General features: G+C 40.9%; 1 protein-coding gene across 3 annotated transcripts in view; it reads right to left on the bottom strand.

The window, feature by feature from the left end:
* The window catches only part of LOC116993576 (WD repeat containing planar cell polarity effector), a 157,939-nt gene that overhangs the window by 89,072 nt on the left and 50,847 nt on the right, over positions 1-18,020 (bottom strand). For all 3 annotated transcript variants that reach the window (XM_033054358.1, XM_033054360.1, XM_033054359.2), the window contains exons 5-9: positions 17,951-18,001; positions 15,457-15,527; positions 15,147-15,206; positions 5,645-5,759; positions 1,173-1,306 (exon numbers count right to left, since the gene is read on the bottom strand). In XM_033054358.1, coding sequence (XP_032910249.1) covers positions 1,173-1,306; positions 5,645-5,759; positions 15,147-15,206; positions 15,457-15,527; positions 17,951-18,001 — 431 coding nt within the window. The remainder of the gene's footprint in view (positions 1-1,172; positions 1,307-5,644; positions 5,760-15,146; positions 15,207-15,456; positions 15,528-17,950; positions 18,002-18,020) is intronic.

Raw genomic sequence — 18,020 nt, 5'->3', positions numbered from 1 at the left:
GAGGAAATAAATTACTGAGGGGTTGTCAAAGGGAAAATATTTGCTAGCACAAGATTGTTTTCTTTAATGTTTATCCAGTCTGAAATAAATATAACCTCTCTCTTTTGCTCACAACATCTTTCTACATTTCTTGGGAAAAGACTTGACCCTTCTTCACTCTTGCAGTGAATTGGATGCAGTCCCTTCCCTACTTCAACTGTTCAAAGTTAATTGCCTTGGCTGATTATTTTTTTCATATTGCTGTAGCACCAAGCACTTCCACCTAAGGAAGTGGTGTCCTGATGCCAAAGTGCTTATGGTTGAAATAAGTTATGTCTACCCAGCCCAATCTATCCATGACACAGTGTTATTCATCTTGAGATGAGCTGGTTTTCACTAACGTCCAGATTGGGTAGTTTAAAGCTCAGCTCAGCTCTCTCTAGGCTACCTTTCATCTGCTACTGTCACTGTAGTGAAGACACACCCCCACAATAAGGGCTGCAGAACAGGAGTATTTCAATCTTCACTGTGTAACCAGCAAACTGAGACACCGAGGCACCAAGTCACTTGCCTACATAGCTGGCCAGTGGTGAGAAACTCAGCTTCTATATCTTGATTCCTTACTCAGTGGCTCAATTCTAAAAGCAACTCTTCCAACAACACCATTATTGTAACTGGTGGGGAAATTAAGATCTCTGCAAAGAATTACAACAGTCTTGGACCTCAGATTGGTGACTGAATTATCAGAGCTTCTTATGTTTGTATCCATCAGCTGAGCCACAGTAACTGACCATGTGTGTTTTTAGCCCACAGCACACAAGAGGTAAAACACATTGACTTAAATCTTTACCATTACAGACTTTGCTTCATGCTTGTAAGATGCCAAGAATGTGCCAAGGGTCACTTACTGCTGCCCAATGGACACAAGGTAATCCGTCAAGCAGGGGTAACTCAAATGTATGGCTGAGCCTGAAAATAAACACAGTAGAAATCTGGATCCCTTGGCACAGTATTTTAACTCTTAAACTCAGAATGCCATTCTAATTTTTTTTAACTTTTCAGTAACTGCCATTTTTAGAGATTGAGCTGCTCTGGTCAATTATATAAAGGTTTGCAATTTAGTGGCTATACAGTATCAGTGAGCACGAGTGATTAATGATGTATATATTCACAGTCACTGCTGGCAGCTATACCTTAGAGTCCAAACAAGAGAGTTTTTCCAATCTTTTGTTTACATCGGCAGAATCCATTGTCTTTGTAAACTGAATAAAGCAGAGTTGGTTATGGTCCTCAAATGACAAGATGATGAAATTGTCTGTAAGAATAGCTGAAAAAAAAAACCAAACAAATAGAAATTGTCAGCACTTTAATACCTTTCTCTAGGAACAAAAAAAAGTAGTGAATACTCCACTGAGGTGCTACAAAAAGCAATTTTTTTTTAAGAGAATGTCTTAAATATCACACTGAAAGCCCCGTAATGTCCTAAAATATACCTGTGTGTCATCCTGTAAGGACCTTCTTGGAAATGAGGAATAAAGCCTAGAGAATACAGTAAATTCACGAATACAAGCCGCACTGAGTATAAGCCGCATCTCTGGGTGTTGGCAAATATTTCGGTTTTTGTCCATAGATAAGCCGCACACGAATATAAGCCGCTCTGTCGTTCGCAGCAAGGACCCGCGTGCAATTAGTAACAGAACCGCGGGAGGGCGGGGTTTACTGGCTGAGCTAAGGCTGTGCAGGCTCGGCCCGCTAGGGGCTGCTGACGGGGCCAGGTGGCCCAGCATGGTGCTGCAGCTCGGGGCTGGCCGCCGCTGCCCCTGGGCTCGGTCACCCTGGGTCGGCGCTGCCCCGCAGTGGCAGGCAGGGACGGAGCTTCCCCCGCTCCTACGGCAGTGGCGGCGGGCGGGGACGGAGCTTTCCCGCGCCCGTGGCGCCGGCGCCACGGGCGCGGACAAAGCACCCCGCCTCCTCCCCGAGCCGCGGCAATGGCGGCGCGCACTTCCCGCCCCCCCCCGGCCCGCGGCAATGGCTGCGCAGGGCTCCCGTCGGCTCCCCGAGCCGCGGCAATGGCAGCGCCCCCCCCCGTCGGCTCCCCGGGCCACGGCAATGGCGGCGCGGCCCCCCCGCGTCCTCCCCGAGCCGCGGCAATGGCGGCGCTTCCCCCCCGTCGGCTCCCCGGGCCGCGGCAATGGCGGCGCCCCCCCCCCCGTCGGCTCCCGGGGCCGTGGCAATGGTGGCGCGGCCCCCCCGCGTCCTCCCCGGGCCGCGGCAATGGCGGCGCCCCCCACCTCTCCTCCCCGGGCCGCGGCAATGGCGGCGCCCCCCCCCCGCTCCTCCCCTGGGCTGCAGCAGAGGAGGAAAGAGAGCTCTCCCGCCTCTCTCCCTGCCCCCCCGTGCTGCCTGCAGGGAGCCAGGGCAACACGGTAACACTGTAACAATTGCGAAATGCCGGCTTTTACTGGTCGGTGCTTGGCTCGGCACTCTGGCTGGCACGTCTGGGGTTGTAAATGTCAGAAAATTATTAATATATTAGCCGCACCCGACTATTAGCCGCACTTCCGGGTTTCCACCAAAATTTTTGTCAAATTGCTGCGGCTTGTATTCGTGAAATTACTGTACTCTGATTACATACACCGTAATAAATTATCTCATATCAAAATGCCACTACATTCAAATATATATTTCATTCCACATTAATTTTCATCGCAGTATTCAGCCTTCAGTTCTTTTTTTATTATGGCTGCATCCACCAGTATTTTGCAAATAGACCTCATATAGTTCAGCTTGTTTTAAGGGTGATAAATGCAAACTGGTACTCGAGGTGTATCTGGCATTTTGACATTGTAAGATTCCTGGTGCTGCTGCAGACATCAAGGAGGCTTTTACATGCAGGATAAGGCTTTAGAGGGGTTATGAATTTGCTGAAAGCTTAACATGGGGGTAATACCAAACAATACAAGTAATCAAGATGGAATAGACACTCTAGGAGTCTGGAAAAGCTCAGAGGAATCCCCACTGTTATCATAAGGGGGTGCTAGACCAAATTAGTTCAATATAAAAGTGATTAACTGATCTGTCAATGAAAAATACTTAGAAAATTGTATCTAGGATTTTCCCCATGTGTTACTCAGTTATTCAAGCAGCATCCACACTTGAAGAGATGTCTGAGTAAGAAGTGAGTCACTGGGGTAAGTAGTACCAGATCACTGACTGTTTAAAATAAAGTTAGAAAGCTGTGCTCAGACTGTAAACTCTCAAACCTCTTCTAAAAGGAAAATACCAATTAAAGTAGAACCAGATTTAGAAACAAACAAATAAAACTCTGTGAAACAACATCTGGAAAAGAAACTAAAAAAAATTCACATATTACTAATATCTCAGATTCTTAAATCTAAATTTTACATATCTATAGTATGTAGATTGACAATTTAGTCTTATATCCAAGCACGGAAAACTGGCTACTCAGCTTTGTTTTTCTTTAGTCTGATTTTTAACCACTTGCATTTTCCAACAGTCATGTCCTGGCACAACACTGAAGTATCTGGTATGCAAATGCTAAAGGGTAGAGTTTAGAGCTAAATAATTGCCTTTGAAATATAACATTAACACCAGATTTTTTGGAAAAAAAAAAAAAGGGTGATAAAGCATCTGATAAGGTGATTCAGAAGCTATAACTGAGATCCTGCACACACATGAAAATTGAAAACCACTGCATATATCCTCAATATGTAAGTACACAGCTAAATTATTTTGATATAGACATAGTTTGCATTAAAAATGAGCTGCAGCACACCTCAGATGCTGATGAAATTTTGCCTATAAATAATAAGAATCAGGAGCACTCTCTTAGATGCAGGGGGATTATAAAAGCAGTAGTAATTCTGTATTTTGTGCACACAATCTGACCTTTATTCCAAATGTTAAGAGGACATGCTACTCTGAATGAGAATTACAACATTTTATAAGTAATTCTGGCAGATTGTAACCCTTATCCATTTCTACAAATACACAACTGCTGAAGTAAGAACTATTATTTTTATACAGGCTTCTTGTGCTAAATGTAGAATTTCTATTGGCCAGCTTTATAATCACAACCATAATTTGAAGTCAGATTTGGAAAGATGTGCTGGGTTTTGTTGAATTAAAATTAATTTCCTCTAGGACAACATTATCTCATGTTTCTCATGTAATGACATTTCAGTATAAAAATTTGTATTTTTAACACTATTTGTGTAGGTAACAAAAGCACCTTCTTTCATTGTTCATGAAAATAAAAACTGTATTGCAATGAAAGTCATTGAGTGGTTTGCTTTTACTGAAGAGAGGTAGTTTTATTTCACCTGCAGATTTGGGTATTAGCAAACAAGGAGGTTTAATAAAAACTTGAATAAGTGAAAACAAAACCAAAATATTATATAATGTTATTTATATCATAAACACAGTTGTCCAAATATAGTAAAATATATTCATTGTTTTATTGTTGTTTTAGTTGTAAGCTCATTTAGTTAGCAGTATTTTCTGAACAAATATTTCTATGACATATTAAACCAAAGTAAGGCATGATCCACACATTTTATTATTTATTATTTTTTTAAAGACAAAGTATTCCAAATAATTTCCACAAACTACTTCAGTTTGAGAATAACCTTATATTCCATGCTTTCCTACTTTTTGTGACCTGAAAGTAGGAAATCCGCCCCACAAAAACAGAATGCAAAAAATCATAGATGGAATTAGTAGTCCAGTAGTTAAGGTGAAGAGTGAAAAAAAGAAGACAAGACAATAAATGTGTTCTATGCTCTCTCTGTAATTAGTTCATAAAAAATGAGGGTCTACAAACATAGTTATATTAATTTTCAAGACTAAACTACAATATATTGATAGGAAAAATCAGAGAAACACAGTATTGTAGTTTCTTAAAACCCAGGCTATATTCAATAGATGCCTGGGTAGAGAGAAAAAATAAATAATTAAAGATCAAACCTGAAGTGCATATTCTTACTAGAAGGATGTAATGTGGGTCTACTCTTAAAGAATTTGGAAGGTAGTGTGCATGTAACATGGCTCACACCAAAATGTCATACTCCTGCTTCTGTAGAAGCCAAGATACCAGCTGATTTCTCAATTATACGAGTCATAACACAAAGCTATGGAAAACAGGGATGTTTTTATAAGCTTTCTTGTGCATTAAACGAAAACTTAATTTTTTAGCAGTCACTAGCTACTAACAATAGGGAGATTCTGGGTATCAAGAAACTAAATCAGAACACCTCCACGTAACTAATGTTATCCAGCCTTTTTTAATAACAACTTTAATAATAACTATCCCATGCAATTATTCAATTGGCTAATGTTTGGTTGTGTCCCATTTTCCCACTTACGAAATAAACATGACAAGCTCAAATGGCATGTTCACAGAGATTACAGTGTGTAAGAAACGGAATTTCAGAAACCCATGCAGCATTTGACAAGCCTGAAAACTTTGATGTTAAATATTATTCTTAAAGTGCTCTTAGTCCTGAGGGTTGTAACTATAGCATTACATGCAATTACTTGTTGTGTTTGCAAGTCCCCAGTGGCAATAATTAGTCTACCTGTTGACATACTGTTTCTCTACTCTATTGTTAATGCAGGCAATTGATTTGCACATGGGTGTAATTACCATCACTGATGGTGTCGGAGATGAGCTTCCCCACCAGGGTCCTGTCAATCACAACCTTCTCCAGCTGCGGCCCAGAAAGGCTTAGGGACACCAAAACACCTGAGTGAAAGAGGAGCTGAATCCAAAGAGTGAGAAAACAAGAAATCAAAAATCATTAGAAAAGTGAAACGTTCCCAGGTACATGTAAGCAGCCGTCCATTAGGTAGTAATGTACTAATTTTCAAAATTACAAAAATGAATTACCATTGACGTGAAGATATCTTATAATGACTTTGAAAGCTTTTTCAATGAAAAAGAGAGATGTAACACAACACTGAATTATAAGGGTACAAGAACTACAATTGCTAAACACTTGTACACTTCTGAAGGAGGGAAGGAACTACACTGATCACTCTATCATCCATAGACCTGATATTTTCTGTATAAAGTAGCTGCATAGCCTACATGTAAAAAAATAAAGTTGGATTTAATATAATTCTGTATTATTATCACAGATTAAAACCAGCACCTTTTTGCTGTTCTTGTTATTTCTGATCATTCATATATTGTTTAAATAAATAATTGCGCCCTACCACGGAGATAGCTGTGAGCTCCCAATAAATCCATTCACTCGTTGAAATAATGTTTTAGATGTCTCTCTTAGAAAGAAAGAATTTAAACCATTGGATAGGGTTATTTCAGAGTTAATTGAATATTCATGCTTAATTAATTTAAATTAAATGATACATATAATCTTGAACACTAAGTCAAGTATTTATCAGCTCCTTATGTAATATCTTCTATGAGAGAGAGAATGCACAGTGGGAGGAGTTATGAAAAACATTTATTTTTGCATAATTAAACCATTAGTCATTTTCTGAATGCAACTACTACAGCAAAGGAACTCCGAAAATAAAGCCCATAAAAGGAATTCTCAGGGGAAAGACCTCTGCAGACAAGTCCAGAGGGTCCACCAAAGGCCAGGAATCTGGGACTCCAGCTCTTACTTCTACCTAATAGCAGATTTTTAAAGAAATCCCTATGCTTTTAAAAAACTTAACTACTAAAGAAACACTTGTTCTTGGAGAATTTGGCACAAAAACATTCCCTGTTTGTTTTGCGGTGGTGCTGTGAGACAAATACGGTTGCAATATAGTCTTTAGAACTTCCTTGCAGTGAAATCCACTGGATTGTATAAATAAAAAGCATGGGGGACAGGAATGGAGTGATCTAATTGGACATGTCTCTTGTGCAATGCTCCGCTCCCAATAATTTAGTTATGGAAACTCTCATTTACACATATTTTGCTACATTACTATACCTCTGTGCTCTTCAAAGGACAGAACAAGTGTACTTAAATTATTTTTCTGCCCTATCACCTTTAACCCACTTGTTTAAAAGAGAAATTCTACCAATGTGTGAAGTAGAAACAAATAAAATCCTGTGATGTGAAATTAATTTTTAAGAACAAATGACCAGTTGTCATCCTGCCAAAGTCTAATCATACATTCACTTGACAGACATATATAGTCAATGTTTCAATATTCCCTGTCATGACAGTTGTCCTTTAAGGTTTTGTCCTAGTAAAAATGTTAGACACGCTTACACTCATGCAGCTTTTATTACAATCTTTCAAAACTTCAATTTGTCCTTATGTTGAAGTTAGATTAGATAAAATCACAATTTATTTCCAACACGGTAACATGAAGTCCAGCAAGGTTTTTGACTGTAGGTGGCTATAACTGTCCAAAAAACCTGCTGGAAAAAGTGAGGGTTGAAACCCAGGAGCTACCAAACTGTGATGTAAGCAACAATGAAACAATATTACATAAATACTCTAGAAAGTGCAGTTCTAAACACCTGAATGGATATCAGCCTGATAGAGGAGAGTACAACACTCCCAATCTTTCAGTGTTATTTGCCAACAAGAGGGATGGTGCAATGGGTGTAAATTCAATTTATGCCTATATATTAATTTCCAGGTAATGGCATAAATCGCAGCTGTTACAGAGCTAGAATAGAAATCAATGAAAACCTCTCCAGTGTTTCATGACAAGACATTTATATAAATAGAAAATGTTGTACTAATGGATGTGCTTTGATTTACATCTATGAAACTAGTCATTAAACCAGTGTTAAGGATTTTAGGTATTGTACAGACGTCTGTGCTGTCACTATGGCATGACAGAATCACAGATAGTAGGCAGTATCATTTCCATTACTTTTATTGTTTCTCCCACTGTGCCCCCTCCTTCTTTCATTTTACAGCAAAACAGTCTTTCCTATTATTCTCCTCAGAACTCTGAGATATTTGGGAAATCTTAAATTGTATTTTAACAAATTTTTGTTATGATAAGTTAGCATGGTTGGTACATAGGTTTAATTTCATTCTTCTAGGAACTTTTAGAGTCTAAATTCAAAAAGTTAATCAGACTTTCCAGACTATATTGCCATGCAAAGTTAGTATTTCAACCATCTCCCTTTAGAACTGAGTTTTTTTTAAAATTAGTTCTTAGAGTTTACCGTGAAGTACAAGCAGGCACTTAAAGAAAACAGGGCAATGGTGGAGTCACCAGCCTGGGAGATATTACAGTAATTTCACGAATACAAGCCGCACCAATTTGACCAAAATTTTGGTGGAAACCCGGAAGTGCGGCTAATATTCCGGGGCGGCTAATCTATTAACAAAATTCTAAAAGCTGCCAACACGGAAGTGAGAGCCCGCGGCAGCCCCAAGCCAAGCTGGAGCCCGGCCGGCCCCGGCAGAGGTGGGAAAGCCTGGCAGAGGCGGGGCCAGCAGTGTGGGGGCGGGCGGCTGAGCCTGAGCCAGTAGGGCGGGGCAGGGAGGGCGGCAGAGCCTGAGCCAGCAGGGCGGGGGAGCCCGGGAGAACTGGGGCTAGCAGTGCAGGGGAGCATGGCAGAAGCAGGAAGGCCGGCGGGTGGGGCTGCCTGGCAGCGGGGGAAGCCCAGCAGAATCGGGGCCAGCAGCGTGGGGGAGCCCGGCGGTGCGGGGGCCTGCAGTGCCGGCCAGGGCGAGGAAACGCGGCGGCGGTGCAGACGGGAGGGGGCGGCCGGCGAGCCTGGCGGCGGCGGCGGCAGCCCTGCCGGCGGGGCGAGCGAAAGCGGCGCTCGCGAAAGCGCCGCCCGGCGAGCGAAAGCGCCGCCGCTCGCGAAAGCGCCGCCGCGAGCCGCGAACCGCGAGCCGCGAGCCGCGAACCGCGAGCCGCGAACCGCGAGCCGCGAGCCGCGAACCGCGAGCCGCGAAAGCGCCGCCGCGAGCCGCGAACCGCGAGCCGCGAACCGCGAGCCACGAGCCGCGAGCCGCGAACCGCGAGCCGCGAACCGCGAGCCGCGAACCGCGAGCCGCGAACCGCGAGCCGCGAAAGCGCCGCCGCGAGCCGCGAGCCGCGAACCGCGAGCCGCGAGCCGCGAGCCGCGAGCCGCGAGCCGCGAACCGCGAACCGCGAAAGCGCCGCCGCGAGCCGCGAGCCGCGAGCCGCGAACCGCGAGCCGCGAGCCGCGAACCGCGAGCCGCGAACCGCGAGCCCCGAACCGCGAGCCGCGAGCCGCGAGCCGCGAGCCGCGAGCCGCGAACCGCGAGCCGCGAGCCGCGAAAGCGCCGCGGGGCGGGCGCGGCGCGGGGCGGGCGCGGCTCTCGCGAGGCGCGGCGCGGGGCGAGCGAAAGCGGCAGCGGGGCGGACGGCGAGCCCGGCGGCGGCAGCCCTGCCAGCCGGGCGAGCGAACGCGGCAGCGGGGCCGTGCTGACGGGAGAGGGGGGCCAGCGAGCCCGGCGGCGGCGGCAGCACCACCCGGCCAGCCCCGCCGAGCCGTGGCGCTGAGCTGGGCCACCCGGCCCCGTCGGCAACCATGAGCGGGCCGAGCCTGCCTGGCCCCGCCCCGAGCCAGTAAAGCCCGCTATGCCGCGATCCTCTTACTAATTGGCCAATTTGTGAAAGCTGCGCACGGATTCTCGCGACGAACGAAAGTGCGGCTAATATTCGGGGTGCGGCTTATCTATTGACAAAGACAGCAACATTGTCGAGGCACCGGGGGTGCGGCTTATAATCCGTGCGGCTTGTATTCGTGAAACTACTGTAACTTTGGAGCATTAGGTTAACAGCTGGACTCACTCTTAAGGGTCTTCTCAACCCTAAATGATTCTGTGATTCTGTGCTGCTACATTCTGTGTATTGTGTGCAAGTATTGTTCCATGATAGTAAGATTTAGGTGCTGTTACACATAAGCTTGCCTAGTTAAGCTCATATTTTGGTGGATGGAAGCAGTCCAGTGACAAGCACAAATGAATATAAAGCAAACAGGGAAGACTGCAAACTTGGCTTGAATATGGATACACAGTGATCCAGCCCCAAAGGGAACAGTCCATCAATGCTAAGGAATAAAAGCCAATGTTAGAGGCATTATTTACACAAGGCACTACATCATTCCACCTAACAGATATTAAATTAGGGAAAGAAATTCACAGTGATGAAACTCATAATAAATTTTCCAGATTGAAGTACTATGATGGGAAAAATAAAATCAGGAGAGCTATCTCCAGAGCTTAAACAGTCACAAGGTGTTCCTAAACAAAATATGAAAGCATGACTTCATACCTATTGGAAGAATAAGGCAGAAACTTTGTACTTGAATGTAGTCTGACTAAAATGTTTGGGCATCTGGTTATTCTACATACCGGGACGGAAGGGCCACTTTATTTCTCTGTTACTGAGTCGAATGTGAAGACTTTGATAGAAAGGATTATGTATTTCATATGCCAAAAATTGTTCTCCATGAGCAAGAAAGGCACAAGCAGCAGAGGATACTGAAGGGAAGACTTAGCCCTTGACAGCAAAGTGCGCCGATATGCATTTGTGATAGTTTTTATTAAGCAAAAGACTTAAGTACAGGTTCATGACTTACAGAATCCAGTACAACTTAAGTATCTACTTAAGTGGATCCCTTTATCCTCAGAAACCTGAGCCCTTGACTCCTCATTCATGCAGCTCAGCTGCTTATCAGTCCTTCTACCTAAAAAGATACCTGTGGAGCAAAGCCAGGATTTGCTTCTATCTGATTAAAATTGAAAGAGAAGGAAAATATGCCTGTAAAAATACTGCTGCAAACTGCTTTCCCTTTAGAGAGCTCAACTGACAAAGGAATATGCAAAAGGAGAAGAGAATTGCAAAGCACTTCTTGTTCAAGCAGGTTCCCAGGGTTTTTCCCCACCTCTTCATTCCAGATTGCTTTCTTAGCCACCCCACCGTAATTACTGTGTTGCATGCCTTATTACAGATGAAGTTATTGTTGTTACATGTTGCTGTTTCACAATAATCAATGTATTTGTATTTTAGATCCAAATATCTAAAACCACACAATACATTAATGGTTGTGATCAAAAGCAACCAAAAGAATTTAATATGAGAGCAGTGTTCCTCTTAGCAATTGGGGATGGGTGCTGGCTTCTCATGTATTCTAGACAGAATGTCTTGGTTTTGATATCAAATGTGCTATGTCACCATGTGTCTTGCTAAATCAGTTTGATAATGGGCATTGTAGCTGATAGAACAAGCAAGAAAATATTGCTGTGGATCTCAATTCAGAATCCAGCTCTAAGTATGTTGATGATGGAAACAGAAAAACTATTTATACACATACATAAATTGCAACACAAATACAACTAAATGAAATCAAAACAATTTAGCAAAGTATACATAAATCTTTTTCATTAGCAGGTAACAGATATGATTCATAGCTAGTGCTTGGCTTTTAGACAATAAACTGTATAACAATGTTGGCATGTGCTTAATTCAACATCATAATGCAAATGTAAAATAAAAAAATTTGGAAATCAAATGCTTCAGCTAGATCTCATTTATTTTTACTGCTTTATATTGTAAAACCAAACCTTAACCAATGGCACCATTTCATAGGAAGATTTCATGATTTTGCGGCAAAACTTAAAAGCATTCCAAAGAATTACAGAAGGAGACCAAGACAAGAAGCAGCCAGAGCTGAGCTGAGTAAACTCAGCAATACTGATAAAATTAATTCCTTAGGTTATTATTTCTTGGCAAGGAAAGCTGAGGAGCACAGTGGCATCTTATTGTAAAGACTTCTTGTCTTTTTCCTGTCATACTTCTGTTATGGTGTACTTATTTTTCTTTGACATCAGCTAACTGAAGATTAGAGGATTATTTCAGTAACTCCACACAGGTCATCAAAGTTGGGGGTTAGAAGTACCATACAGAAATGGTATGGGTTCAGACCTTATTGGAACAGAGCTAAAGAGAAGACCTCAGTCCTTTAGGAGTCAACTAAGCTCTTTTAAATATGAGCGCAAGCTCTTTGACAAAAATCCTTGTACTGTCTATGTTATGTTTGCATGAACTGGCACATCATCTGTTTCAGAAGCTCTAGACAGTGCTGGAACATATACTTAGGACTGCAAAAATAAGGTCATTGGGCTTTTTTTAGTAATGGACAAGGAAGTAAACATGAAACTTCTAATGCACTGATTGCACACCGAAACAAAACAAAACAAAAAAAAAAAAAAAAAAAAAAAGAGAATTAATTTTGATGCATAAAATGAAATACTAACAAAGGTAGAAAACCAGGCCAGCATTATGGTCATTCTAGGCAAACTCACATAGAAAAGCCAACTTTGAGAGATACACTCATGCAATGGACAAGATAATCTGCAGGCAAAACAACTGGATTTCTCTCGGGGGCATATGCATGAAGTCTAATTGGCCATTTGCACCTAAACAGTTAACATGACAGCACACTTATTTTTAGTAGATGCACATCTAAAATTACAGCCCCCAATTTTTGCCTGTGGGTCACTTCTAAGATGGAAGTGCTGGAGGAAGAGTGAGGGATTAGGAATAGTGGCATATTTAGGCTATGCAAAGTATACTGGCAGCAGGTCTATGCTTGCTTTACAAAAAATCTGAGGGAAATCATACTACTCTTTCAAAGGGTAGTCTTGTTTTCATTGCGTCACCTTTCAGTTTTTTTCCCATTTGTCTTGCTCAAGGTACAGCAGCCACTGAGTTTTTGGACGGCACATTGTTATTACAATACCAAAGAAACTGCTCCTGGTTCAGCTACAGGTATGGTAGATTCAAATATAAACAACATTTAGTGAATAAGGCAAAAATGTGGCTGTTGAGTTAAATACTTTAATTTCTATAAAGCAGATTACTTGACATTGTATTGCTACTAAAAACAAAAGAAAAATAGATACTATAATTAAAACCATACGCTCAAATTTAGCCCCAAACATTGAAATTATGAAAATCAGGGTAATTTCCTACATGTTCTTCATGCTGTTTGTCTGACACATTGCTTTAACTCTCCAAAGTTAATGCAAATATGGACTCTTCCCACTAGCTTTGGTATTCATCCAAAAAAGGCTGTGAATACAGCAGTGTTATGCCACAGATGACACTATTGCGTGGTAAGCACTCTGCTGAAACAGTTAATTAGTATTCTGCTTAAAATTAAAAAATAAATATACAACATCTTCTCCAGAAGCTTCAGAACATTTGCATCAAAGAGGGACAGTCCAATTATTGCTGCCAAATGCTCAAAGACAGATGAGCAGCAGAAAAACAAACCATCTGACATCAAAATTGATAGAAGACAGCTTTTCTGTTCTAGACTTTTCCAAATGATTAATTTTTCTCTATTTTACTGCCATTTGTTGGAGGTCTTTTATTTTCAGGAAGACAGAAAGTGGAATAACACAATTGTTTTGGCAAAACATTCTAACTCTTGTTGGAGATTTCAATAATCAGTCACTATTAAACAAAAAACATTTTGTTTTGTGATTGAGAAACCAAAATCAGAATTTAAGGACAGAGAAATGACTATGATTTTTACCCGTAACTTTCACTCTGGTTATAACCTATACCATCATTTATACTCTAGCCTTAGAAGCCATCTGAAAAAACACCCCAAGAACTCAATTTATTAAACTAACCCTTTGCATGGTTCAATACATAATATACTATGATGAAAACATCCATCTCTCTTCTTTCCCATCCTGTAGCAGAAATACGTTAAATTGCATTTGTCTCATTCATGTTGATGTAAGCCTGAAATAACTTAGAGGATGTGATGTCGAAAAATAAAGAAGAGTTTTACACAGAACTGATAGTCAGCCAAAGGTGTTATATTATAAAGGCAAGTTTACTTTTCCAAAGTATATACTGTACACACTGTAGGTGGATGCTGATGAAAGGGAGGGGAAGGAAAATGGTAAAGGAAGAATGGACAAGGAAAGCTAATGAAGAGACAGCAAACTGGGATGCAAATGAATGCATTCACAGCTAATTGACTTGGTATTTCTTAACCAAATTCCTTTCCTAATCAGAACAATAATAACAGGAAAAAATGATTCCCCCAAATTAGCAATTAATATTTAAATCAGCTTTAGAAGATTAACATTCACAGATGTATACTATGTAATTTGTATCTGAATGATATACATTTACTAGGAGTAAGATCTGATAGGCAAATGTAGCTTAGACAATCGTATTTTTATTATTGATATGAAAAGACTACATACCATTTGGCATGTCATACATTAAAAAATTTTGCTATTTGTAAAGGCATTTCTGGAATTTTAGCTGTACAGTGTTTGGATATTTAACAATCATTCTGCTGACACACATTTGGAACTACTTGAATAAGAAGAAAAAATCATGAGTCTGAAAAAGCATAAAAGAAGGCAAAGCTCCTTTTTTGAAACAGCAATATTGTCAAGTATTCCCCATGCCAAAGCAGTTTCAAATATGATCCATTTCCTCATGAAGGTTGTATAAACATATAAAATTCACTACATATGTTTTTCAGAAGAAGCACATGACTATGGAGCACTTCATGTTCAGCTCTCCTCCTTGTCCTTCTGTCTTAGCGAGGATGTGACAAAGGGTTTATTGTACACAAAATATGGAACTCATATAGCCAGAGAATATAACTATATGTGTGCCACATGTCACAATATCTTTCATTCCATAACTTGATTAATGATATAATTGGTTTGGAGTTATAACTTCCCTTTCATGTTATACAAGTATAAAGTAAAAAGATTTGTGACAGATATGTAGATAATTAAAATATAAAAATAATACAACACAGATTCCAGACCTGTATATATATTTTAATACATAGTTGGTCCCTCAGCCTGCTATTTTGAGGTACAGGATGTTTTCAGTTTCCCCAAACAATAATAGTAATATAACAATAACAATAATTAACAATAATAGTAGTAATCACCATCACCATCATCATCATGTCCTCACAGAATCAGGGCCTTTTAATGTAATTTCTTTGTGTTGATAAAACCCCAGGCTTTTTATTTGAAGCATATTTTTCAGAGTAGAAATTTAAATAAACCAAATTTATTTAATGACAGCCCACATATCAAAAGAACTCCCGTGATTTTCTCCGCTACCATTTTAACACTACTGCTCCCACCACCGACTGAACACTGCAAGACTTTTTGATGACACTGTACCTGACAGGTATGTTTGTTCTTCCATTTGCTCAGCACACATGGACTGTTCTGCATTAAGTCCTAAAGGACAACAGAAAACAGAGAGTAGAGTTGGCAGCACACATTGTCACTATCAGTTAACAGACTTCCGATTTTCCAGTTTACAGATCAAAAATGCCACACAAAGATGCAGTTGTTTCAGAAGAGCCCACCAGAGAAAAGCACATTTATCATCACTGGGAGAGCTGGATCTTTATGAAAATTAAAGCTGTTGAAAGGGATTTGAAAACCAGAGTAGATGCTGCTGTGCTTGAACCTTTCTGAACCATACCTCTACCTCCTTGAGTGCATCTCGCAGTTTGTCCAGTCGCTTGGTTTTCAGGATCCAAGGATAATCTCGAGCTGTCAAATAAAAGTGAGGGGAAAAAAATTAAAGATGGTAGAGAAATGTGTACATATAAGTGACTGTATACATATACATGTGCATGTGTGTGCAAAAATACATTTGTATATGTCATTCTAAAAAGTTCTATGAATTGAACTTCCTTTTCTGTGGAAACACAAACCCAAGATTTCTAGGAGTTACTTTACATGTAAAACTTACCTACTGCTGAAAGGAAATGGCGAAGGTATCTATTGCCAAAGGATCTGTTTTCAGAAGGTTCAATCATAGGAACAGTTTCATGCTCTATCCACAATGACCATGATTTCCCCATGGCAATTGTGTGCAAAGCTTACCCAGCTGCTAGGCACTTGCAGAGAAAAAGTATCTGCTGTTCAGTATATTAACTCAGTTTCAAGTTTCAAGCATCCTATTCTATTCTTCTGAACTAACATTTCATTGCCTAATTTCAAAAAGCAGGCACTAACATGTCTGCAAAATATATATGCATGAATATATGCATATATAGAAATATTAACAACAGGCAAATGTGAATGCCATAACTTAGGAGTCTAGTTATTTATAGGATACTCTTGAAAATTTGGTCTGAAGAATCTGCCAAGTTGAGCAAAGAAGAAATTGTATGACTGCTGAAGTTCTTTAACAAGTTTACTAGTGTTCTGCACACCATTGTGAAAATTCTGGCCTAATACATTAATTCTAGCAACCAGGAGGAAAAGCCTCATCTGGAATTGCCAGTAATTGGCTTGTTCCATGGCTGAGAATCAGGTTCTAATAACTTGTGAAATTTCTTCATTTAAAAGTGAGCAGTTTTCTGTTCATAAGTGTACAATAAAACCATGAGAAACTAGAACACATTGTTTATAATCTATTCCTATTTAAAGGAAACCTGATGAAAAGTTTTAAGCTCCAAGCTGTCAGTTTGTATGCCAACTTCCAGACTGAATGACTTTGCAGTTATGCTTAAACCTCCCTACAAAAAGGAGCTTACAATACAAGTGCTATACAGGGAAAAAATGAAGGATTTCATACATCAACAAAAGAGGACACCAGCATACAACTTCTCTTTGTGTTTCATTGGACTGAAGCCAGCGTTAGTGGAACCGTTATGATAATATTAATTAGGCATGTAAGATCACATTTTCAATGGGTGCCTTCATAAATACTGGAATATTTATCCATATGCAAAATGGGAAACTGCCTGTACAGATACCAAACTATCTGTACAAATCAACAGCTCTGAATAAAGTTCCCCAGTGCTCCTCTTTACAAAAAGTGCTGTACAGACTTTGTGCCGGGGGCACCCCTGCATTCCTAGAGACAAGGTGCAGCAGCCTGAGTTCCTTTTGCCTGTCACACGTGTAAAAAGGCATCACTGGGGCTGCTGGTGACAGGGTTTATCTGGGCCAGCTCCTCCATTCACACATACAGCCCTGTGGGATAACACTACACTGAGAACAAGTGATGCAAACCTGAGAGGCTCCTCCCTGCCTAGAACCCTCCCTCAGCTTGCCACCTTCCCAGAGCTGCGCTGATCCTGCCTGACACAGTATCCTCTGCAGCAGGTGTGGAATTGCCACATGGCTGCACCTTCACTCCCAACCCCAGCAGGGCTTCAACCTGCTCCAAACACACCTTGCAGTGATGGGAATAACTAATCCTTCCAGAACACATTTTCCCTTCATAGGCATGCACAAGTCCATGGGAATTTTCATTTGGATAAGCTAGCAGCATAGACATTACTTCGTGAAGTTGTCAGTTGTCTAAAAAATTAATTAGATTTTTCAGAGTTGTCACATAATAATGTCTGAACATTAATGAATGCTCTGAGCAGTGCAGGAGTTGTAAAACTTGAGCTAAAGAAAAGTTGTACTAACATAAAAATCTTTAACAGTCACAGCACTGCTGTGTGATAGCATGAAAGGAAATTGCTTTTAACCAGGTAATGCAGGGACAGTGCAAATGTTTCAAAGCTAAAACCATTCTATGAAGGCAGCTGATTATTAGTCTGGAATTTGATTTTGGCTGAAAGTATTTTAGTTACAATTTCCAGTTTTAAGCCAGTTTGCATTGCAAGTCAAGAAATGATTGTGAAAATGGTTATTGCTCATCTGCTAAGTAAATTTCATAAGAAAAATCTGGATTATTTTTGGGATTCCTTTTGACAATGGAAAGCAATACACACTACCATGCCTAGTGACAGAAAAAAACTCCACAGATTGCAAATATACCAGGAAGGAATAATTATAAATTTTCAATTGTTTTGTGCTGTGTAGTTATGTGATCATCAGTCTTAGATGACATGTGCAGAAAGTTACATTGAAAGCAGTCTGAGGTTATTTTCATGCTCTTCCAGGGGCATAGCCAATCCAAATTTGCCATTTCATCTTACTGTAAGAAGAAACTCAGAAAACATCCTTACATTCTGCTAGCTTTTGCTTCTCTTCTAAGTAACTGTGCTTCATCTGTGACGCTGAAGGAAAGAGGATGAA

The sequence above is a fragment of the Catharus ustulatus genome, chromosome 3 (assembly GCF_009819885.2).
Source record: "Catharus ustulatus isolate bCatUst1 chromosome 3, bCatUst1.pri.v2, whole genome shotgun sequence".
In the NCBI taxonomy this organism is placed as follows: Eukaryota; Metazoa; Chordata; class Aves; order Passeriformes; family Turdidae; genus Catharus; species Catharus ustulatus.
The sequence above is the reverse complement of the archived record's forward strand: the minus strand, read 5'-3'. Positions and strand labels throughout refer to the sequence as shown.